General features: G+C 33.7%; 2 protein-coding genes across 2 annotated transcripts in view; one reads left to right on the top strand and one right to left on the bottom strand.

The window, feature by feature from the left end:
* Nucleotides 1–26,319, bottom strand: part of LOC111628359 (glutamine-dependent NAD(+) synthetase-like) — a 29,618-nt gene that overhangs the window by 284 nt on the left and 3,015 nt on the right. The window contains exons 2-19 of the mRNA XM_023372128.1: nt 17,723–17,819; nt 17,589–17,649; nt 17,402–17,518; nt 9,257–9,310; nt 9,046–9,187; nt 8,885–8,973; nt 8,680–8,797; nt 8,470–8,601; nt 2,816–2,890; nt 2,625–2,749; nt 2,409–2,560; nt 2,175–2,343; nt 1,947–2,082; nt 1,074–1,180; nt 624–755; nt 491–560; nt 292–420; nt 44–220 (exon numbers count right to left, since the gene is read on the bottom strand). Of these exons, the coding sequence (XP_023227896.1) occupies nt 44–220; nt 292–420; nt 491–560; nt 624–755; nt 1,074–1,180; nt 1,947–2,082; nt 2,175–2,343; nt 2,409–2,560; nt 2,625–2,749; nt 2,816–2,890; nt 8,470–8,601; nt 8,680–8,797; nt 8,885–8,973; nt 9,046–9,187; nt 9,257–9,310; nt 17,402–17,518; nt 17,589–17,649; nt 17,723–17,807 (2,070 nt within the window). The 5' untranslated portion in view covers nt 17,808–17,819. The remainder of the gene's footprint in view (nt 1–43; nt 221–291; nt 421–490; nt 561–623; nt 756–1,073; nt 1,181–1,946; nt 2,083–2,174; nt 2,344–2,408; nt 2,561–2,624; nt 2,750–2,815; nt 2,891–8,469; nt 8,602–8,679; nt 8,798–8,884; nt 8,974–9,045; nt 9,188–9,256; nt 9,311–17,401; nt 17,519–17,588; nt 17,650–17,722; nt 17,820–26,319) is intronic.
* Nucleotides 12,036–14,496, top strand: LOC111628360 (general transcription factor II-I repeat domain-containing protein 2A-like). The gene has a single exon (XM_023372129.1). It carries the CDS (start codon nt 12,442–12,444, stop codon nt 14,254–14,256), a length of 1,815 nt encoding a protein of 604 aa, XP_023227897.1. The 5' UTR covers nt 12,036–12,441; the 3' UTR covers nt 14,257–14,496.

Consider the following 26,319-nt stretch of genomic DNA (forward strand, 5'->3'; position numbering starts at 1 on the left):
GAAATCAAATTTAAAAATGTAAAAATTACATGTAAAACATTACTTCGGCATCTATGGCTTTAAATTGCCAATTCCATTGTACATTATAAAGGAACTGTCTGTGGTCAAATCTGTTGTCGTCCGGGCTGTAAGATGCGGCATGGTAGGAAGGAGTTAGGACAACCATTTTGTGACGATTTATTGCGTAGTGTCTAAAGAAGTACTTTACTTTTTCAGCAACCTGGGTTAGCAATACAATTAGTCACCAAATGTATTATCTCTAGCATCAAATTAATGATGCGATCTACCTACCTCGGCCGGCATGTATTTGTGTTCCCATTTATGAATTAATTTACAAAACATCGAGTAAGGGCCACAGCCATCCTGTTTCCTTAATCTTCCATACATTTCAAGTTCCTCGTAAGTCATTCCCATATCTTCCTAAAAGAAGCATTTAAATTTTGTGTAATAAATTCTAAAATTCTGAACTACAGAACCATTAAGTTCTCACCTCATCAGTCTGTACATATTTTCCATCTACCAGAGGCTCCAATTCTGCAGTGCTGGGTGCTACTAATATACTATAAACAAATTTCTTTTACCTTCATATTTGTTGTTTATGTAAATTAGAAATTGTTTCTTACTTGTTTAATGCAGGAATTTCAAATTTTTTTGCAGCATACAGTAAGAATCTCTTCAAGTCTCCTTTACAGATTCCTCCAATCGGATTTATATCTCCACTTGAACAGTCATATTTGGTTAAATAGCCACGTAATCTAAATATTAGATTTTTGTTTTAATTTAAAACATTCATTAAATGATGCAGTCATAAACCAAATGACAGTCTTTATTAGTAGACTATTTTATGCTAATTAATAATTGTTCAAGATTATATTAAATTATTATAGTCTATGCACCACACAGTAATCAGAGATTACAGTTCGACTCCCACTTCTGGCCGATTGCTTTTCTTCCAGACTGTTCTAAATTATGTTTAATAACAGATGGCACTTAATAATTAGATGTTAACTGTAGCATAAAATAGTCTAATGTATTAATAATATGTATTTATGCAGTCATTTTGTTTACTTTACCCTTCATCCACATTGGCAGTTGCCAGAACCAGGAGTTCTCCAGATAGTCCTCTGGCCCAAAGCATCAGCTGTGCAAATAAGTATGCAAGAACCATTCGTAAACGTGCCTGCAAAAAAATGTGAAATTTTTAATTGTAGTAGGAAATTTTATTTATAAAGGTTCTTCAGAGATCTAAAAAACCAAAAAGGAGGAAATGGAATTTTATCAAAATTTCTATCTTCTGTGGACAGATTTATATATATATTTATATATGTCGACAATAACTACCATGTAAATTCAGACACTTGTCAAGAAATTTGCCATCTAGGAGCTGAGCCATTAATTTACTGGTACTCCATCTATCAGTCCCTTGTGTGGAAATGTTGCTTCCCAGACAGATCTGCTTCTGCAGGAAATGATGAGAATCCTTTGAGGCAGATCTGGATTATACATTTAGCATGAAAACAGGTTCCAACAAAACTGCTGAAGGTTTCTAGAGCAAATGTCAGTTGTTGTTTGCCACATACAGCTGTCAACATTTGTGTTGAATGTCTCAATGCAAGCATGTATGTATGTCATGCAGAAACAATAACTGACATTTGCTCTAGAAACCTTCAGCAGATTTGTTGAAACCTGTTTTCATGCCAAATGTATAATCCAGACTCGCCTCAAAAGATGAAAATCTTTTCCTGCAGAAGCAGATCTGTCTGAGAACGCAACATTTCCAGACAAATATGGAACCACTGGATGGTGTAAATGATTGGCTTAACTTTTATTGACAAGAATACAGAAACTTGTCCTACACAATGATAAGTGCCTGAATTTACAAGGTGATTAAGGTTGAGAAGGAACCTAGACATTTAACTGATCACAGAAGATTAATTGACACTAACCTGAATGTTCTGTAATGCAAGATTTTCTCGCATACTTCCCCCTCGAGCTGCAAACCTCGGTATTAGGGTAGTTGCAGCAGTAAATATTCCAATCACTGCATTGATTGCAGTATCAATTATTATACTCGTGTGATAACTAAATTATAGTAAAGCAAATGTGAGAAAAATTATATTAAAGGCAACAGGTAATCATGCAACATTTCAGTTTAATGCTGTTGTCATAAGTACCTTCCAATTTGATTTGCTAAGTCTTTGGCATAGGCTTTGGTTTCTTTGGAAGAATTTTCAGTTCCCATGTAACAAGTCACTAACAGGCGGTGACATAATTCTCTTGCATCCTGAGGTACGTAATTCTGATCTCCAGTTATCCTCTGAATGTCTTTTAAAGCATTAGAGTCTGAAATAGAAAATATTTTCTAACCTGATTCTGTTATGAGTTTAAATTCAGCCACCTTTTTTTACCTCCTTCCTTGATGGCACTACAAACCAGTGAGCACATGGAGTGAACGATGACAGCAACACTGCTGCTGTCGATACCGCCACTGAGAGGCAAAAAGAAACCACCCTGATTGCTGCGGCGTAAATAGTCCCACAGCCAACATGCCGGACCTAGACTTAAATTAAGAAATGTACAAATGTACTGTCATAAAAACACAGAGAATAAACAAGCTTAAATACCTGATCTCTTCTTCTGGCGTGTGATATTCCCAAAGAATCGGTTCAAACGTCGGTAATGCAATGTCGTATTCGTTTGATAAGGCAAAATCGACTTTGACTCTGGGATAAACTTCTGATCCAGCCGCCTAAAAATTTTGTTTGACCATGAAAAATTAATCCTTTTAATTTTCTCGTAATAAGGGTTTGTTTACCATAGAATTACGACTTCTGATTGAATTTCGATATGTTCTCACATCTTCTAAATCTAAAGTCGCAGTGATTACTTCCTGTAAAATACAATGACTTATTTTAGAAAATAAATCTGTGTAATACAATTTTCTCAGGAACACAAACTGGAACACAAACTGAACCAAAAGTCTGTCTGTACTTGATTCAAAATTCTTCAAAGGAAACAAAATGTTTTAAATGCTTTGTAAACAAATAGCACACAACATGTTACTTATACAATTCAATTCAATTCAATTTATTTACGGAGGCATAAATGCATACCTTGGCTCCGCTATGAGCACTACCAACATGTTACTTATACAGTCGACCCCCCTATAACACTTGATTATTCCGTTTTATATGAATTCCATGTTGTATGAGTCACTTAGATTTTACAAATATGTGTGCCATTCACAGCCCGGCACACGTATTTGTAAAATCTAAGTGAATCATACAACATGGAATTCATATAAAACGGAATAATCAACAGTGTTATAAGGGGTTGACTGTATTTAAATCAGTGTCACAGAAATACAAGTGACAAGTTACTTAAGAATATCTTGTCCAATCTAAACATACAAAGGAACAAAAATTTTCAACCCACACTCTGTCTTACGTCTGTTAGATATAATATTTGTAGTTGGACTTAAAACAGCAACAAAGTTGGACATGTGTTTCCAGTAGCAGGCTGTTATGGAATTTCTTAAAGCCAAAAAATGTGGCGTCAAAGATTGGAAACTGTTTATGGAGAGCAGTTTGTCAGTGTTTTCAAATTTAAATGAAAATTGGCTAACAAAGCATGGTCAAGAAGACTAGTGACAATGGGGGACTTCTACCAAAGGAGAGTGGAAGAAAACTGAAAATTGCTTCTAAATTAAGCATTTCAAAAGTACAGATAGGCCACATATTGTTGGATATTGTAAAGTGTGCACCAGATGGGACGAAGGCCAGATGAATCTGAATCTCAAGGGTGAAACGTGGGTCCATCACAACCTACAGGAAAAAAAAGACAGTCTAAAGCAGTGTTTTTCTACCTTTTTCTCATCCCCAACTGGTAAAATTATATATAATTACTTAGTCCACCTAAAATTATCTATGCTTATCTAGAGATACTGTACATAACAAAGTATGTATGGTACATGAACTCTAAATCAGTGTTTTTCAACCTGTGGGTCATGACCCCCAGGGGGGTTGCGAATCCTTACACGGGGAGTCGCAGGTAAAAGAAAAAGACAAGTGTTTGTAGGTCCTACACTACATTAAAAAAAACTACAATTTCAGGCTGTACCTGTTTATTTTACAGTACAATTGGTTTTTTGATCGATATTTAGGTCTCAACCATGGGTGTAGCCAGGGAGGGGCCTGGGTGAGTACGGCCTACCCCAGAAAATCATAGTGGAAAAAGAAATAAAAAGTAGAAGCTGAAAATTCTGATCAAAAAAAAAGAAAAAAAAAAAGGGTCAACGGCTCCCTGAGCCCAATGTTATAATTAAAGGAAGTTTCATACTTTGTGTGTGTTAAGTTACTGTCAATTCTTATGAAATTTTCATTTTAATCAACAATAATTTGTCTCAACAGAAAGAAAATTAAATATATAGTTTTTAAAATCACTGATATAGTTTTAATTTGGCCCTAGGGGGTCGACAGAATTTTTTAACTTGTAAAGGGGTCGTGTATTCAAGAAGGTTGAAAAACACTGCTCTAAATTAATGTTTAAATGTCATCCATAATCAACTGTACCACTTCAGTACAGTCAAATATTTTTCTTTAGACCAGTGTTTATCAACCACTGGTCTAAAGAATACTGTCATAAGGAGGAACAACCCAAAAAAACTTCAAAATGCATTTGTCAGAAAATGTCATTTTTTCAAATGCACAACAATGTGGTTATATTTAAAGGATGATCGCACCCCAGGTCTTGGGTCGACACACCAATGTTCTAAGTTACATTTCAAACTTTTACTCCAACTGAAGAGGGACATTATTTTCTCCAAAGTGAACATTTCAAACCTAAAGAATATCAATGTGTCAATGTACAACCTGTGGTGTTATTGCCCTTGAAAGAAATAAAGTACAGTGGGTGATCGGTTAACGAACACTTTCGTGAAAGATTTTTATGTTCGGACAACGAACACCTCACAGAATAAACACAAGAAGTGATGTAAAATAATGAATACCGATTGGTCTTCTCTTGTCTTCAGGCAACAATTCGAAACTTTTTGGAGCACGAGAGACATCGACATTGACGCTCAACCCGGTATATACTGATTGGATAGTATTCCTCCAAACATAGGAAAAAAAAAAAAAAAAAAGGCTGGATTACAAGGGAGAGTTTCAGACAGAAACTATTCTTTTATAGTGTTCGCAAGACTGTTGGGCGAGCACTTGTTAAGTTTTGCATCAGTTTTTATTTTTGTAAAGTGAGAGTATAATAGCAAAGGTAGAGAGACTGGGCAGATGATGTCTGATGTTGCTGGGCAGTATGGCTCAAACAGTAGGCCACAATTCAATCTTATCTAAGAAAGATACAGTATAATCAAGAAGACTCAAGCAGCTAAAGGAGTAACAAAAATCACATCTGAGAAATAAAGAACATTGAAGAGCTCATAATGGAAACTGATCTGACGACAGAAGAGTGCCAAGAACTCTTGAATAAAGAACACCAAGAAACTCGGTGAGATTAATTCTCTTCTTCAGAAGAAAACATATGTCGATATCTGCTATTAAACATTTTTTTGAAGAAGTCGGATGATGTCAGAACGACGGTTTTAGAATGGCATCCAAACCAGATTGAGATTAATAGGCTTAGGGATATCTACAATTACAATGCTATTAATTACTTTCGAAAAATCTTGAAGAAGAAAGAAAAGCAATCGACATTGGACAGATTCTTTAACCCCCACAAACAGAAAAACATGACTAATAAAAATGCAAGACTTCATATATATGTATTTTTACTATTACATATAAATAAACGTAATAAAAAATATATACTTTTATGTATTTTTTTGAAGTCTCCGCAACAAATTAATCAAATTTCCATAAAAACCTATGGTAAATTAATAATCGGTTAACAAACAATTCGGATAACGAACAAGGTCTTGGAACGGATTGTGTTCGTTGCCTGATCACCCACTGTATAGGACAAAAAGCTTACCATATAGAAAAGATCATGTTGACTGCATCGTGGAATATGCAAGGAATTGTTTTGGCAGTTTTTTGAAAGGGGTCTACAATCAATTCTTGGCATTACATTCAAATGCTGAACAAACAATGAAGCACTACTTCGGCATGACGATGCCACCACAATCAATCAGATTGGACTTTCTTCTAATTCCCCATCCTCTGCATAGCCTCAACCTTTCAATGAGTAACTTCTAACTCTTTCCAAAACCAAAAGAACACTCATAGGCAAATTCTAAATGTTTGCCTTGCGCCAATCTTTGAAGACTTGTGAGGCGATGGCTAAAACATATCCAGGTTAATGATAATTTCGAAAAATATGTACAAAGTATGAAAATGTAAATATTGAAACTTCACTTCGTTTTGTTTCATTAATCCCCTCCCACACCAATTTATTAACATAGGGACAAAACTTTTCAGCTTGACCTCAGGCTTTTTTAAGAAATAATAACTGTCCATATACATGTGGGTGACAACTTGAGATGTATGAGATTTTAATAAAATACTACATATCTCCTAGTGTACTTTATAAACAGGTAAAGCCGTTTCTTTCAAATTATTCTGGACAACATCTTTTAACAAGTTTTTGAGTAATAGATGTAAGACTCATAAATTTTTACGCGGTCCAGTCCTAGTACCCATACAATTTAATGTTTAAGCTATTTTCCCTCAGTAAATCAAAGTTTTCAGGCAGAATTCTTAAAAATTTCCTCCACCCTTCCACTGTCGACAACTAATCAGAATTGCTCTAGCCACTTGCTACTCTTGTTCCTTTGTACTGTTTGTGTCAGTTAGCAGCTAGTGTAGATTTTGTACAGGACAACAAGTTTTTATGAAGGTCACATTAAAGAATATGACCAAGCAAAAGTTCAGAGTTTGAAAGAAAAAGTGCAGTTAACTAAAGATATGGAAGAAAGTACAAGTAAAATGAAATGTATGGCAAAAAGTATGATATTCCATCTAACATGTTCCCCACTATCATGAAAAGATATATGGCTAGCAGCAAAGCACACATGCCTTTCTGGAAGTTGAAGCAGCCATTCCAAAATAGTTTCATATAGCTTGCCAGAATTTTGTTTGGACACAAAATTTCGACAAGTGGAACTCTGCTACAGAAAAAAGCTATGGACTTTGCAAGACATTTTCAAGCAGAAAAGACACTATGCCAGAAACAAGAACTCTGCATGGCAAAGTGAAAGATGGTTTCCTATCTTTTGAAGTCCTTGGCAAACACTTGCTCAAACTTCTTGCAGATTACTAACTGTGTAATGCTTTTGACATATTTTAAAAAGGAGCCAGTTTTATCAATTCCCAAACAAGACTACAATGTTTAAAAATTGCATTTGGGTGGAAAATTAATTAAAGGACGTTTGATTGTAGTAGTCAGGGCCAATGCTTCTGGAAAAGAAAAGCTATCCCAGTTTGTTGGTCATAGGAAAGTATAAAAATCCACATTGTTTTTTAAATGTGAAATCTCTCAAAGTACAGTAAAGATGGCATTGATGGAGATTTATTTACGTATTTGTGAAAAGTTGGTGATTTCCCAACAAGTGTAAGACAGTATTTTTTAAGAAAGGGTGCTAAAGTAAGATTTACAATTCATTCTTTAATCATTGTTGTATGTTATCTGATAATTAAACTATATTATGGTTAACTGTTGCAAAAATGCTGTAATTTTTTCTGCCTTCAAGCTCTGTTGAACTAATAAAAACTCAAAGTTTTTTGTCATTCTCTTTGACTTATTGTGAATCAACCATAGTAGGGAGTGACTTGGCGGTCAACCAAATGTTCCAGATTACTTTAGCTGTGTTAAAATCTCTACTTTTGGCATATTATTTCTACAGTTATGAGCATTGTATCAGTATTTGTACAACCACTAGACAAATTTCCTGTTGTCATAACCCACATATGCCATATTATTCCCATACTGCTGCTTTTAAGTCAGTATAATGTACAAACAGAATAACATCTAAACACAAATTTCCAACAAATAAATACACAACTATTTAGTGTTCAAATTTGTGTTCAGGTGTTATTCTGTTCATGTATAGTTCCAGTTTACTTGTGCAGTTGTTGTTTTAGTATAATGTACAGTACTCCCCATTTCTGCATTCTTCTGGGATTTTATCCATTATTTCTCAATTGTCAGTAGACGGTGAGATTATACTTGCTTGGTGACACAATGCCACTGACTAAGTTTATATGTATTGAGGCAATCCTAACCAAATAAGGTAACTATACAAAGCACACTGCCACTAAAACAACAGGCTTTATAAAACAACGAACAGCGGCATTCTTACACCCCAGTGTGATTTTTACATCCACATACCCTTTTGAGCTCTTGTTTTCACTGTGCAGGGGTTGACAGTAGAGAGAATGCTGTTTTAATTAAGGCCCCAAATGGTTATGTCAAAGGCTGTCAAATGATTGAATAAAATTTTTTTCACAAACTTACCACTTCTTGGAGTGCAAACTGCCTGGCCCGAGAAACCACATGTCCATTAATGGCAATGTGCGAACAACCTTGATAGTAGACTCTCTCTCCGTCGCATCCTCTCAAATTGGAAAATAAATAAATCCCTCCATTCTGAAGAAAACTTTAATAAATACCTTTGTTACCTAGCAACTATAATTAATTAAATAAAAATTAAATTTACTAATGAACCTTTGCCGTTGCAGATTTAACCAAATCGACGAGTACATAGGCTTTGCGTAACTCGTGATAGGAGCCACTTCCGTTCACGAATATTTCCACTCCGTCCAGGGCATATGGAATGTGGGTGCTGCATTTTGTTGAATGGACAAAATGGAAGAAGTTAAAATTAATTTTCCTTTTTATACTTTACCCAATTCTTCCATTTTAGAGTTACCTGCAAGGATTCCACAACTCTTCGCATATCTCGAATCCAATACAAGTGTCTAACGTGGAGATCACTCCGTCTCCAAAAGGAACAGTTTTCTGCAAATAAAAGATTTCCCTTCAAGTCCCATGACTAGAAAAATAACCATTTTGTTTAGGGTTCCTGCCAACCTGTCCAGTGACATCGCGGATCATCCTGGGCAGAAAATACTCTTCGACCTTCCGGCACTTCTTCCAGGGTGTAAACCAGCGGCTCTCCCGGTAATTACCATCGTCGCAGAGCATCATTTTCGGTCGAATTAATAATATTTTTCTGGTTAACAAAAATTTCATTGAATAAAATTACAAGTCTATGGAGCCAATTTAAACATAATTCTGTTACCTGTTCAAGAATGCTACTCTGCAGTTGTAAGTCACATTTTTGTGCATGACTGGCCTACAAATAAATAAAAACTGTAGATTTTGAACAAGATTATAACAGCATAACTATCATACAGGGTGTGCAAAAAGTTACCATGCAGCGAGAGATTTGTAACGACACTAAAGTCATATGTAAAATATTTCATACGAGACCTGTAAATTGTAAGTCCGATGTTTTCACTCTGCAGTAAACAGTGTCATCACTCACTCTCAGATTTCTGATTTTCAGACTATAGTTTTTGAAAGATTTCATTATAATAGCATAAGCTCCTACAGAATCTAGCCCACTTGGTCTCCAGACTTCGCTCTCCCATATTTTGGGGCATCTAGGGAGCATTTATGGCATTTGCCATAGGAGGAACTGCACATCAAAAAATTTGTTTAAACTTTTTCCACTGTACTGTAAATTTTCAGACACCCTCTATTTATGTCTTACATAGACTTGTGATAAACTTGCTTATTAGAAAGTAATTCCTTATTCCTTATGTCAGTTATTGTCTTCAATCACTAATCTTTTTTAATTAGGTTGATTTTTCTCACAGCAAATATTATCCAGGTTCAATGCACATAATTTTTATTGTGGAATGTTTTAAATTTTACATATGCATTTTGGGCTAATGTAAATTCTTAGCTTTCCTTCAGTGCTGTTTAAAAAAACAGCATTACAATAAATCATGATATACTACATAATGTAAATTGCAATGACATAGTTACTAACATATGAGAGTAATTACAATTCGAAACCATCGGTACACAACCTTTACCAAACATCTAAACTACTCTAAGTATAATTCTAATTTATTGGTTCACCTTTCAAATAAACCACTGTAAATTATTATGTTCAAGATGAATTTAATTAAATTACAAGTTGAAGATTGGTTTATACAATTAATTAAATTTGCATATAATAATAATTATTTTCAAATAGATCAAGAATTTTATAGACAGACTAATGGTATTAGTGTGGGGTCAAAGATGGAGCTAAAATTAACAGAAATCGTTAAGAAAGATTTTGATACTTCGTAATTTTTTCATCCGATGGTTCTTTTTATTTTTTAATATTTGAAGACAAGTTCGCCCATATAGGGATCACCATTTTTTGCTTTTGTGTTCTAGACAGTACATTTCCGGCAACCGACCTTCCTTTCTAGGCTACTAGCTGCCAAAAAGTTTAAAAAGTCCTTTTAAAAACACACAAAAATATCCGATTAAAAAGGACTTTTTAAACTTTTTGGCGGCTAGTAGCCTAGAAAGGAAGGTCGGTTGCCAGAAATGTACTGTCTAGAATGCAAAAGCAAAAAACAATGATCCCTATATGGGCAAACTTGTCTTCAAATATTAAAAGATTTTGATAATTTAATAAACAATATAAAAGGTGTAAAATTGAGTGTTACATATGCAGACGATTATTTAATAATATATGATAATAAACAAACAAATTTAAAAACACTTTTTAAGTATGTATAGTTATCAGTGGTATATTAAGGAACACACACAAATTGAAAAATACCACAAAGATGAAATTGTAAACATTTAAGATGGTATGAAATAATACAAAACATATTATCAGTTTAATAAGTATGGATATAGTTTGGTCGGCTGATTGTAGTTTTTGTTTAAATTATAATGCTATACCACAAACATTTATGGTTTAATGCAGGGGTGTCCAACCCGCGGCCCGCATGCGGCCCAAGGCAAGTTGCAATGCGGCCCAGTAAACTGTAAACAAAAGTGACAATTTTTTAATATTTTATTTATTTCAATCGCATAAACTTCAAAAAAGAAGTTTCACACAGCCGCGAAACTTTATATTTATATAGTACTATTAAGATGGCTACTTTTGAGTTACTTTTTAAAAAATTTTTGGCTACAAATACAAAAACATCTGGCAACACTGATTCGGTTTTTTTTCGTTTCCACTCAAACGTGACTCATTACTCTTGCTTTTATTTGTGAAACAACAAATTATATTATTTTTAAAATATATTTAATAGTTGTTTCTTTTTAAGACAAGTAAGTAAATACATATTATTTTTGGATAGATTCAGTGGTGATATTCAGCGGGTTCGCACAGGTTCGGCCGAACCCGTTGTTAACATTTTCAAAGTTTTCCGAACCCGTTGTTAAACACACGTAACATTTCTCAGCGGTTTTGTTTCTTTTAAAAAATATATTAAAATATACGTATTATACTCTGTAACACTACTAAACTAGAGCCTTATACCCCGTTCGCCATGGTGCAACCTCCATCGACCGTTTCAATCTCGACTGAAACGAGATTTAATCGCGATCGACTCAAGAGAGTTCTTGAAACTAGGTCCAGTCATACGAGAGATCCCACAATCCCACGCGCGCGAGAAAATACAAGATGGCTGCGGAACACGTGTCGGGCTATCGACAGCGAAATAAAAAAGATATTGTATTTCGAGAGACGATGACATCTGTCTATTATTATAATAATACCTAATGATAAAATAAATGATTTAGAAAAGTTTTTTCTTGAGAAAAAGTCATAAGGAAAGCAATTAAACCTGCTTTTCCTGTGACTTTTTCTGATTAAAAAAAACCAATTTTTATGTTTATAAAATATTTTGAATGAAAAATATTAAAATATGTACAAAATAAACCATTTTGAACACTTTTTTTTTATTATTTATCAAAAAAATATAGTTCTGGCATAAACAATGTTAAATTTTAACTGACTTAATTTTGCGAATGCATCTTTTTTATTTATATGGGTATCTTAAAGTCAGTTTTTGCGTTAATGTTGCTAATGCACCATTTGAGCGAAAAAAAAATTGTTAAGGAAAAATTTTATGTTAGCAAACCCTTTGTTAAATATTTCGAATATCACCACTGGATAGATTTACCTTAGGTAGCCAAAATGGCCGTGCTTCCGACTGTTCATGGTCCAGAGGGACTCCTCCCGAAGGGGAGCCGCCGAGTGCAAACGTCACTTGTTATTGATTCACAGTGTTTCTTGAACAAAATAAATAAAAAAAAGGTAACGTCTACTAAAAATGTAGCTAATCTAACCGAAACGAACCTAATCGAAGCGCCACCATTTTGGCTGCCTAAGGTAAATCTAACCTTTTTTTAAATTACTTTTAAATAACTAAGTACAGTATTGTCAATTTACCTGTCAGCATGGCTTCTACGACTCAACAAAAAACAGTTTCTAAGAAAAGGAAATATATCGATGAAAGAAGGTTATTTAATGAGAAATGGACAGAGGACTATTTTTTTCTTGAGGTGAAAGGTGAGGCACTCTGCCTAATTTGTCGTGTTTCAATACCTGTCTTCAAAGAGTATAATTTGAGAAGGCATTATGCACAAAAACACGCTTCCAAATTCGATGCATATCAAGGAATGTGTCGCAAAGACAAAGTAATGGTACTGAAAAAAGATCTTATATCTCAACAAAAGGTTTTTAGCAACGTTACAACTCAGACAGACTCCTTTGTGAAGGCTAGTTTTGTAGTCGCAAATTTAATCGCCAAAAAATCAAAACCATTTTCTGATGGCGAGTTTATTAAGGAATGCATGGAAAATGTTGCAGATATAATTTGTCCAGACAAGAAAAGTGATATTTCTAAAATCAGTTTGTCTCATCAAACTATTGCAAGGAGAATTGACGATCTCGGGAAATATATCGAAAGCAATTTGAAAAGTAAAGCCTGTGGGTTTATATTTTATTCTTTGGCCATGGATGAAAGTACTGACGCTACTGATACGGCTCAACTCGCCGTTTTTATTAGAGGTATAAATGACGAATATAGTGTAACTGAAGAAATGCTCTCATTAGTGTCATTAAAAGACACGACAAAATCAAGAGATTTATATGAAGCAGTGAAAAGAACCTTAATGCGATTTTCTTTATCCCTTTCCAATATATCTGGTATAATTACGGATGGGGCCCCAGCTATGATAGGTAAGAAAGAAGGGCTTGTAAAATTAATAGAAAACGATGCCATTGCTGTCGAAAATTCTCGTTTGATGAAGTACCACTGCATACTACACCAAGAAAATTTATGCGCAAAAGCTTTGAAAATGGATCATGTTATGCAAATCGTTGTCAAGACTGTGAATTTTATAAGAGCCCGGGGATTATATCATCGCCAATTCCAAGAATTTCTCAAAAATATTGATGCCGAGTATAGCGATATCGTATATTTTGCAGAAATAAGGTGGCTCAGTCGAGGACAAATGTTAAAAAGATTTTATGACCTACTTAATGAAATCAAATCTTTTATGACATCGAAAGCAAAATCTGTGCCAGAATTTGACGATGCTAACTGGCTTGCAGATTTAGCATTTTTAGTAGATTTGACTGGTCATTTAAATGACTTAAACACGCGTCTTCAAGGGAAAAACCAACTTATTAGTGCAATGTTTCAAATCATAAACGCATTCCAGGTAAAACTGAAATTATGGCAGGCTCAATTAAATGCGAACGACTTTTCGCATTTCAACACATTGTCCAAACATATTCCTAAAAAGGGGAAAAAATATGCGGCCTTTCTTTTCGATTTGTTACAAGAATTCGAAAATAGATTTTCGGATTTTCGGAAAAATAATCTCAATTTTTGTATTTTCGCGACTCCATTTACAGTCGATATACCAATGCTGCCAGCAACTTTTCAAATGGAATGCATAGAGTTGCAATCTGACATCCAGCTTAAAGAGAAATTTGATCATGTCTCTTTGTTTGACTTTTATAAATCATACCTACCCAGAGACATATATCCCACACTGCACAGTCATGCGTTATTCATGTCATCATTGTTTGGAAGCACCTACATATGTGAACAACTATTTTCAAGAATGAAGCATACTAAGTGTAAAATTAGAACTAAAATATCGGATGAACACCTTGAAGGCTGCCTGAGAATTGCAACTACTTCAATTGAACCAGATATTGACGCATTAGTTGCTCAACAACAATGCCAAATATCACATTAGTTTTATGATTTGGACTTATGCATAAAATAACGCCAAGCGAATTCTATATTTTATGTTTTGCATTTATAATGAAAAAAGTTCTAAATAAATGTTAAATATGAGGATTATACACTTTGCCTTCATTCTGTCTTTTTTTTTTTTTTTCTCATCAGCGATTTGTGGCCCAAAACCCGATAATTTCTTCCAATGTGGCACAGAGAGACTAAAAGGTTGGACACCCCTAGTTTAATGTGTGGTGGAACAAACTAGTAAGAACATTATTGTTTTATAAATGTTAACCTAGGTTTAATCTGCATTTTGTAAATCTTCATTGATCAATGTATATTTTTTAATGAATGTAAAACTAGTAAGTTGTTACTGTAATATGAAATTTTTATTTTTATACAATCAATAATTTTAACATACAGCATTTGATGATTTAACAGGATAGCACTTCTAATGCACTTTAGAACACATACTCCAACTGGTTTATGATAGTTTTTTCCTTCTTTTTGGCTGAAAACAAGTTAGTACTAGCTGTTCACTTATGCTCATTCCTTAACGTGAACACAATGATTTACAGTGATTTATTTCAAAGGTACACTGTTAATTAAATTAGGATTATACTTAGAGTATTTTAGATGTTTAGTTTATATATATACAGTAGATCCCCCTATAAGACTGGTTCCTATAATTACGATTCCTATAAGACGGCGAAAAAATTGTGGCAGTATCTGTACACAACGGTAAAAAAGCTCCTATAATTACGTAAAACGTCATCGGGTAGCTGAACTACTTTCCCGCCGTCCGTAGCGCCATGCTACAGACGTTTAGGCGGGTAAATTGAGTTTAGTTTCGTCTGTACACAATTATATATAAATTAGGTACTGTACATATAATTATATATAAATTAGGTACTGTATATATAATTATATATTAACTTAATTTATTGTAACTTTACTATAATTATATATATGCTTTCTGCCACACTACGAAGAATTTAGGCGAACTATCGTCTGTATAGTATGTAAATTAGGTACCGTAAGTCTAATACAGCACTATAATTTTATACATTTCTTGTGAAAGAAACATTTCTTATTCAACGGCAATAAAAATTATTTATATTAATGATGTCTCCAAAGTTCAGCGAAGTTTTCGCAGAAAAATAACATCAGAAATTGCGGCCGCGGTTTGCTGAGTTGTTCCGCGACGAAAACAAGCTTGAGCAACGGCGATGTCGAATGGTGCACACTCGGTAAGTAATCCTACAATTTTTTGTTTATAGCGTAGTTTATACAGATTATTTCCAAAAAAATTATACGTATTTTGGATATGTTGAATCAGATTAGTCTAGAATCGATTAATTTTATGGAAGAAAACCTTTCAAACAGCCATAGTCCGTAAACTTCACACGTGTCGGGCTGTGATTCCTACAAAATCGGATTCATAAAGAACGGAACGTATCTACCGTCTTATAGGGGAATCTACTGTAGTTTCGAATTGTAATTATTCTCATATGTAAGTAACTATGTTATTGCAATTTACATTATGTAGTATATCATGATTTATTGTAATGCTGTTTTTTTAAACAGCACTGAAAAGTGGCTAAGATAATATATTAGCTTGAAATGCATATGTAAAATTTAAAACATGCCACAATAAAAATTATATGTCATCAAACCTTTTCTGACATGTTGTGAGGAAAATCAACCTAATTAAAAAGGATTAAAGTGATTGAAGAGAATAATAATACAGCACCCCAACAAATAAGAACTTACATCAGTTTGTTAAAAATTACAGTAGAAGAGAGCCATAGACTCAACAACATAAAGGACAAAATAGGAATTGTGTTTTTTTACCTATAATTGAGTAAGCTCTTACATTATGAAGCATTCAATACAATGTTAACGTAACTGCCATTGCTTGATGACAAGTGTGGTGCAGAGGGTTCCACATAGGTCGACCTCTAATCTAGAATTTAACATAGACAGAAAGATGCACACTATATGTTGAACATTTGTATTGATATTCTTCCTGTTGCAAAAACTCACCCATCCAACCCATTCTTCTTGTAAATATTGGGTTCTCAGTTAAAATAAAGTGTTCAGTTTATTCAAAATTAAATGCCTTTGTGTCCTTAATTTAAACTTAAAATGTCAACTATGACTTATTATACTGGATAACTGGTTCTGCAAATTAAGTAAACAAAGTCAGAAAAACGGCCTTTACTTATCACCTGAACACATACATGATATCTTTGTGTTTTGGACCTGTTGGTCCCTCACCAGCAGGTTTACCATAGACATTCTCTCACGTCTTTGTAAACTTTTGCCGATACTCACTGGTAGACTTAAAGTTGGTAAATTTATGGCTTCAGTTTTACATTTTCTTAAATATAATATTTCTGTTTTTAATTTTTCAATTTCTTGTTCTCTGCATTTCCCAGTTCTCCAGAATTTCTGCTATAGATTATTAAAATTGTTGTTCAAATTTAAATGCCTTTGTGTCCTTAAGTTATTAATTTAATATTAAAACATTAACTAGGACTTATCTATTATTAGGATTTTAGTTTAAATTGTTGAATTTGTTATTTTGGCTGTTGTTTGACTCTCTCACCATCAGAATGTAGCCACACAAGTGACTTGGGTTAACAACAATGGCTTGTGAAGAGGTAAGAATAGTAGAATTCCTTATATCATTTTTGCATTGACATGTTGTCATTAGCAATAGCTTGACACAATGTGTCTCCTGTAGATTTCTACAGCTTGTAATTAAAGCTAAGTTTGTACTGGAATACAAACTGCTACAAAATTGACAGAACTCCCAGTTCTTCCCCTTTTGGCAAGTGTTTCACTGGTTCATTAGGAGTTGAGAATATCTCATCTTTTGACTAATCCACTTTTAAAGACTAGCATTTAAAACGTTTTTAACCAATTACATCTTAACTTAGTTTGGGTCACATAGTACAACGTGGACAATGTTTTGTTTGTTTGCATGACGGCGTAAACCAAGCTTAATATGATACATATGTTAGGTATCAAACAAAGCATTATGTTTTTGGGTTTATAATATCTTATGATACAGTTTTAATTTTTGTCTAGCTAAAAATAAATTCTTGTAGAAAATTCAATAGTTCTAGTTACTAACTATTAAAAATATTACTCACATGCCTACGTCGATCAAGATTCCCTCACAGTCCGGATCTTTCAAGAGCTCCGCCAGAATCTCCCACGAATGAAGGAGGGTGTCGCTTTCGTGAAAGTGATCATTGCATCCGTATCCTCTAAAATAAGAAAAATGCATAAACAAACAATTGGTAAGATCGCTGGAATTTAAAACGTTGACATGCTCACGGAATTTCTAATTCGGGTCCAGAACGAAATGTGGCACCCGCAGCCTTGGCCTCTTTTATACCTAAAAGAAAAAGAAAAGATTTAATGTATCTCCATATATTCAAATGGATCAAATTGTAAAGTGCAGAACTCACTTCTCAAGATGCGATGATAGTTTCCCTCAAAATCCATCGCCCACTGGTTCAGAGTGCATGAGGCCAATATCACTTTTCTTCCCATTTTCAATCAAGTCTAAAAAATGCATTAATTTAAATGTAATTTAACAGCAACAAGAATATTTCTATAATTATTTAAGCAGTCCACGGATGCTCAGGCAGTCTTACATACCCTTAAGTCCATCCAAATTTAACTAAACACGCAAAGAAAATATACCACAAAAAATATACTTAAATGGGAAGATCGGAAATGAATCTTAACCTTTTTCTTACGGTTCTGGCAAAATTCAGTTTAACACTATCATCTACAAATGTTTTTGGCCATTTTATGCTTGCCTTACTTGGGCATTAGGAAAAAGAAAAATAGTTCAACTGTTTGTAACGAATACAAATTTGAGTATTTGTAACACACTCTCCACATATGTAAGTCAAACAAATAGCAAAAAAAAAAAAATTATTTATTTAATTTGTAATACCCAAGAAAGTCTGGTGTAACCCATCCCTCCAACAGTCTTCAGAGCCATCTACAGTATTTTGTCAAAATAATTTCTAACTAGAGCAGTTCTCGGCCTCATCACGCAGTTTCAGAATGGTTTAAAAAGGTGACTACAGGGTCAAAATTGTCAAGAAAGGTGACCATTTATAACGGGCATATACATCAAACTGATTTTCATTTGAACATGCGTACGAAGTAGCACAATAGTTAATACTTGAAAAATTACTCACTTATTCTTTTCTGTCCCAGCAGTCAGATATTTTTAACATCACAATAACTACAGTCCCTTACACTTACTTTCTTTTTACATTATTCTTTATTAGGTACCAGAATTGAGTACATACCTAGTACCACAAGGCATAACTAAATGATGATACTGATATTTTAGACAAGCAGTTGAAGTAAATGAAATAGAAGAGTCATGACAATATTAATGGGATATATTATTCAAGAAGGGTGCATGTCTACTTTGGTGAAGTACAAGCAGAGTGTACATAGCAAATACAGATAAAAAGTACACATCACATATTAAGTAATATACAAAATTCTGATATGTACAGTGATAGATTTACAAGGTAAAATTGAGTTAAAATGCAGGATACATAGTGGTATATGTAGGACAAAGTTACTGGTCAGCAGTCGGATTCACAGCAGAGCTTCCCAAGATGTGGTATTTGTTTACAAGTTGCTTGAAATAGTAATACACAGTTTTATTGTTTACTAGCTTACCCGTCACGCATTGCTGCGATCTCAGAAGAAAGGAAATTCAAGCAAACTCGTTATGATAAAATTCAATTTACATTTTATCATTTTTATTGAAACTTATTATTATTATTATTAATTTTCATGGGAAAAACATTTCAAAGTGTATTTATTTATTGGAGTACTTGATACACGATAATTTTTGTTTTTCCGCCTGGTGCGTACACGAATAAATCAGGTTTTCCGACGCGTGAGCGGGCCTCATACAGTTGTCCATGCAAGAAGAACAAATTCTCCAAATTTAGCCCATACACTCGCAGCGATTGTCAGAAGTGTGATATTCCCCATTTTTATATATATATTTTTTAATCCTTTATAATTTTAATTATTTAATTGCTCCTTCCTCTCTTCCTTGGCACGTGAAATTTCTGAGAGTTGGATAATAAACTGTTTTATCGTAATTTGTCTTTTTAAATTATTTTGAGTCGATATTAAAATTTGGAAAAGGGGATCCTTAGATCGGTAAAATAGGCAAATTTCCTCCTACAACTTCGGTCGTTGTTCGGGATATAGTTAAGATTTTAACAAAGTTCGAGCGAATACGTAATTAGCAAAAAAAAATTGAAATAAAGTGATTAAACAAAAATTATTACAAATATCGTAAATAACAGTTCACAAATGCATATATAGAGATATTTTTTGAAGGAGAGGAAATGGTCTTCACAATTTGAAATCGATCGAACACACTGTGTGCGAATGCTCGTGTAAACGCGCACCATCTATCGTAGGGTAAATGCCAGAAAACTTTGCAGGAGTGTATTAAAAAACTTCCCAAAGCTTCATGGCAATCGTACTATGCCACAAACCTTCGCCAGAGTATATTAAACAACTTCCCAAAGTTTCACACCAATCGGATAAACGGTGATAAAGGACAGACACACACACACAAATACATTCATTTTTATATATATAGATTAGGTTGTCACAAGTGAAAGGCCATTGGATATTGTTAGCCTGGACAATAGTTCTAATTTCAGAACATTCTACATTCAGCATAGGGCATTCAAACGAATAGTGTTTAATGCTATCTTCAGTGTTGCAGAAGGCACATAGATTAGTGGGGGCGCCAGTAAATCTTTGAAGGTAGCTTGAGAAGTGGCCGTGATTCGTAAGGAACTGGGTCACATGGTGACCCAATCCATTATACATTGCATTTTCCTGGGATGAACAGAACTTTGGATTATATGTAAGCATTTACATTAAAATGCAGTGTTTTATTTTCATTTGGATATGCCAGAGAAGAGATAATCAATACATAGGATGTAAAGTACTATATTATTTTTCCGACTTTCCAACGATTATCGACACTACTGTGTGCCGGAAATAGCCGTTCCCTAACGGGTACTTTACGCGGATTCGCGTTAGTGTGCCAGGCCTGGACTTTAAGCGTGCACCGAATTAAATAATGACAAAGTTTGTCAATAACAAAATCAAATATTTAATTAAACTTCTAGTAATAAACTATATACAGTATTTAGTAAAAATCAAACAATAATTTATTCAATGAAATTCAACAAGAATCAATCCGACAAACTCAAATCAATCTATTTCTAACTTAATTCTATTCCCCTTTGGAATTCGACAAAATCAAAGAATTAACTTATAAACAATAATTCTTATAAATTAAAGATCCTAATCGTCACCTCAATATACTAGGAACCTATTTCCTCAAACTCTCAAGACTTTCTATAATCGTCGATCCACAAATCGAATAACTTCAAAATCCTATCGGACACCTCTCTCTTTCACTGCTACGAAGCTCACCAAAGCTCGTTGCTATCAGGAATTCACCTCGTTCGTTTTCACTTGAGTTAGAGGCTTTATAGTGTGAGGTGACGTCACAATTCTGAATGAGCTCACTCTCCTCATTTACATACTTATCTGTAACATTAAATTTTTCTTGTTTATCTGGCAGATTATTTTCCGACAATACTTCGCTAACCTTTTACATTATTCTTTTTAACAATTATCGGGATGCTTTATTATTTTAAGGTTTAGCGATTCCTAACTGGGTTGTGGGGTCTTCCCCCCCCTTTTTCTCGGTGCGGACTTACTTTTTCCGCTTGGGAAGCGCAAGTGTGCGCGAGTTTTTCTACGGCGCTTTTCTTTCGTCGGTGAGTTGGTTTTTCTTCTATTTTTAAGTTACTAAGGTGAATGGTGAGGAAACCTTCGTCTTAACTAAACATAAGCCCCAAACAAAATATAATGAAAGCAAAATAAAAGTAAAATAAAAATAAAGCTCAGACTTGGTTCCTTACAAGGATACCATACATGGCAAGTACACCTTTTATTATATTTTTGGTTTCTAGGAAAAACGCTGTTATCATGTCTTTTCTCTTATTGGTCTGGAAAAAATCGGTACATAACTATTTTTTTTCACAGTATCACTTGTCTGTACTGCTTTACTTGTTCTAACAAGGTATGTACTATAAGAACCACCTTCCCTGTTTCTTCTGTTGTTGTTCCATCTTTAATTCTTTGTCTCATTGTATCTTCTTTTGTATTTCCTTTTTTTTAGTTTTTCTTTTTGTAAATGTTCACAATAAGTTTTGTGAGCATTTTCACTCATTGTTATGAATTTCCTAGAAATGGAACTGTTACGAGGTCAGTTATCATAAGTCTTTGGGGCATCTCTAACAATCATTGCAGCATCCAACATCCTTTTCGACGTGTGTTTTATCTTCAGTTAACAGCCTTTTGTACGCTGATATCCCTCACTCGACATCCACTCGTCCAAAAGCTGGTCCTTGGCAATATAAAATGGCATAAGTTTAGCAAGTTCAAGAACATTTCTACAACCTGCTTGTGTTAGTCTCTGATCAGGATTTGGACTACTGTAGACCTTTGTATGAGATTCACAATGCACCCCCTATTTGCTTCCAACATTGGCTAAGAGTTAGCAATTACTTCTCGACACAAGCATTAATTTATGGGATCTAACATGGACAGACAGAAGACGGAAATAAGAGAGACGGGGAGGTCCGGAATGAAATGCACTGAACAACAAAATTATACTACATATATTTTCATTGAATAAATTTAATTTTATGTTATTTTTATAACTATGCAACAAAATTACAAGAAATTATAAGTAAATCAAAGAACAATTAATTCTAGACGCTAAACAACAATAATACAGTGGGTGATCGGTTAACAAACAGATCAGATAACGAACACTTTCGCGAAAGATTTTTATGTTCGGACAACGAACACCCCACAACAAACAAGCAGTAGCGACGTAAAATAATGAATACCGATTGATCTTCCTTTGTCTTCAGGCAACAATTCAAAACTTTTTGGAGTGCGCAAGACATCGACATCTACACTCAAGCCGATATATACCGATCGGATAGTATTCCTCCGAATATTGAAACTCTCCCTTGTAATTCCAGCCATTTATTTTTCTGACAAAACAATTCTTTTATGTATTCGTGAGACTGTAGGATAGGCACTCATTAAGTTTTGCGTCTGTTTTTCTTTTCGAAAGGTGAGAGTATAATAGCAAAGGCAGAGAGTAGGTAGAAGATGTCTGATGTTGCTGGGCAGTATGGCGTGAACAGGTCTACAGTAGGCCACAGTTCAATTTTTCATAGTACAGTATTTAAGAAAAATACTGTATAATCAAGAAGACTCAAGCAGCTAAAGGAGTAACAAAAATCATATCTGAGAAATAAAGAACATCGAAGAGTTCATAATGGAACGTGAAACGAATCTGACGACAGAAGAATGCCAAGAAACTCAGCGAGATATGTTTTCTTTTGAAAAAGAGGATTAATGCCGATATCTGCTATTAAAGATCATTTGAAGAAGTGGGAGGATGTCAGAACAACGGTCTTAGAATGGCATCCAAACCAGGTTGAGGCTTGGAGATTTCTACAATTGCAATGCTATTAATTACTTACAAAAAATCCTGAAGAAGAGAGAAAAGCAATCGACATTAGACAGATTCTTTAACCCTTTCAAACGGAAAAAACATGACAAATAAAAACCCAAGACTGTGTATGTATTTTTATTATTACATATAAATAAACATAGTAAGAAAGTATATATTTTTTATTTTTGGGATCTCCAGAACAAATTAATTAAATTTCCGTAGAAACCTATGGTAAATCGGTAATCGGTTAACGAACAATTCAGATAGCGAACAAAGTCTTGGAACGGATTATGTTTGTTAACTGATCACCCACTGTAATTGCATCATAGATCAATTGTAGAAATTATCGAATTATTGGGTTGTTCACAAAGTAATTTCTTTTTTTCAGTGGAAAAAAAACAATATTTTTATAATAAATAAATATTTTATTTAATTATATATGGATCATTTTAGTCAAATACCTGTTGTTATCGTTTCTGGTAGTGGCATGATTTCACATTCATAAAGGTTTTGATCATTGCTTACAAAAAACCGATCCAAGTAATTTTTGGCATTGTCATTTCAAGTAAATGTCTTACAGTTAAAAACATTTGTATAGACCGGAACAAGTAATAATCTGAGTGTGCTCAATCTGGCAAATATGGTTGGTGTGATAGCATGTCCCATCTAAGTTATAACAGTTTCTGATGAGTTACCAAACTTGTGTGAAATTTGACATTATCGTGGTAAAACACAATAGAGAGGTTGAGGCGCACGTTTTAAACGTGTACATGTGACGTTCGGCGCCGCTTTCCCGTAAGCCTAAAAGTTTGATGATGGTGTTTGGAATGTCGAGCGTGATTCCACCGACTATCCAAACACCATTGTCAAACTTTTAGGCTTACGGGAAAGCGGCGCCGAACGTCACACGTTCACATTTACACGTTTAAAACGTGCGCCTCAACCTCTCTAATACCTGTTTTGTTAATCAATTCTGGCCGCCTTTTCTGTTTGATGATATTACTCAATTTGTTTACTCGATGGCAGTACACTTTCAAATCAACTGTTAAATTGTCCGGTAAAAGCTCCAAAAAAATTTCCTTAAAATCCCACCAGAGAGAGCATCTCTCTTTAAGAACATGTGGAACCCATATATTGAGCTTTGAAACGAAACCTGTTTGTTTCAAGTAATCATAAAGTTTTTCTTAGTGATTTCACATGTTATTCGGCAGTTTGCTTCAATCAGTACCTTTATGTTGTTTTCATTGGCTTCAACTGGCCATCCAGAATGTGGTGCATCTTCAATATTGAAATTGCCAGAACAAAATTTTGTAAACCAGTTTTGACACTGTCATTCTGACAATACACCATCTCCATACACGTCACACAATTTTTTTTCTTGCTTGAACAGCATTCTTACCTTTTCGGTAATAAAAGAGAAAAATATGTCGAAAATGCTGCTTTCGATTTTCCATATTTGATGATACACAAAAAATAAACTATTGCACAAAATCAAACAAAATTTTTTACAAATAAGCCTTAAAATGCTTGTTGTCAAAATATATAATGATAATATGATTTAGAATGAAAATGGCAGGAAAAATACGACTAATCCGTCTAGTGGTAAAAACAAATGAAATTTCTTTCCAAACAACCCAATACCACCATTGAACTACTACTACTACTACTACTACCACTACTACTACTACCACCACCTTATTATTTAGGTCCTGATTGCAAGAGAGAGATAGTTCACGATTGATCATGTGCAGGTAAAATTAACTCTTTGACAGGCAGGGTCTTCTGAAGGAAATCTTCTAGTATCAGACCTAGTTTAGAAGCGTCAGAAGCTGGGAAAATGGCAATTATTATAGTTTGGGCAGTGAGTAAGACTACAAACAGTTTAGTCAGTCGAGGCACCATCCAGACAGTTGAATGATGGCAATTGACTGGGACAATTGGCTCGAATTAGACAAAAACCATCAGGAACTAGACTGTTAACAGGGACTGGACCATGGCCACGTAGATATCTATAGATCCAAACCCGAAATCACAACTGGTCTCATGACATAGAAGAACGAGTGCTTCAAACTGCCAGTTTCAACAGTTTCCAAGTGATAGAGAAATAAAGTTTTATTGTGTCTTCATGAAAATTAATATAGTAATCTTACATATTTACTTTATGAAAATAATATAAAGAGTTTGGGCATTGTATAATACTTTAATTAAAAAAAAAAAATACATATTTTCAATTAACAATGTTGCTCAAGTAATGTCCTATCGAGAACATATAGGCCAAAATATAAATTTTAATATGAAAGTTTATAGTCTACCTGTTTCTTCTCGATAAGACGTTAATTGATAACACAAGTACAATACTTGGTTTCTTTTTATATTACAGTCGCACAAATTGAATATATATTACTTTACATACAAATTTTAACAAATTCTAAGATTATATGAAGAAAAGGTTTGTTAGAAGCAAAGTCAAAAATAAGGCTTTTGAGAATTAAAATATATTACATGATACACAGAAGTTAGACATAGAATGTATTGATACTTCTCCAAGAAATTAAAACTTATTTATTAAAATTGTAAAAATAAGTTTTAATTTTTTTGAAAGATACAACAGAAGTGTGCTTATTGTATTTGGTAATAAACATTTCTATGCATTTGTAGCTAGAACTATTTTCAGGTGACCAAGACAACACCTTTCTCACTTGTTTCTAGCCGTTTATACACGGCTTGAAACAAGTGAGAAAGGTGTTGTCTTGGTCATAATAAATATTAAAATAACTAATACTGAATTGAAATATACTGTGTACAGAGTTTAATGTAGATCTATTTTAGTCTGTTATATATAAGAATGTGAATTGTTATATATTTAAAAAACGAGTTTGTGACATAAATGTAAATTTTTATTTTATAATAATGTTAACAGAATGCTTAGAAATGCAGAATGCTAATAGTGAGAGACAGACAAACATTTGAATTATTGAAACACTTCATTCCATTACACTGATTTTCTTATAAGTTAATTTTATGATTTGTCCCAGTTATTTTTGCAATATATAATTTTATATTTGTCTATTAATTACTTTTATATAAACTAATTATTTATATTAATGTTTCTACATATAGATAAGTGGAAAAATCCAATACGCAACATTATTTCTGAAAAATTTTTGAATTTTAATTAAAAGATTAAAATAAAGGGCCATTATTAAATATAAATTTACAAATTATGCTTTAACAACTTTACAAAGCTCGTATATATTTGTCATAATAAAGTTTATTGTTTGAGATTTAAAAATAAAGTCTAGAGTTATTTATGATATTGTTAATATAAAAATTCACAAATTAAAAAAATAAGCTCTTGGCTTATTAAAATCCAATATGAAAATATACTTTAAATAGCACTAATGTTGACAAAACATGAATTTTTATTAACTGATCAGAATTTTC

Source organism: Centruroides sculpturatus, unplaced genomic scaffold, assembly GCF_000671375.1.
Source record: "Centruroides sculpturatus isolate CEXI.00-Female unplaced genomic scaffold, Cexi_2.0 scaffold574, whole genome shotgun sequence".
Lineage (NCBI taxonomy): Eukaryota > Metazoa > Arthropoda > Arachnida > Scorpiones > Buthidae > Centruroides > Centruroides sculpturatus.

Excerpts from the sequence above, each read along its gene's own strand:
- LOC111628360 (XM_023372129.1), top strand. The coding sequence starts at position 12,442 with ATGGCTTCTACGACTCAACAAAAAACAGTTTCTAAGAAAAGGAAATAT.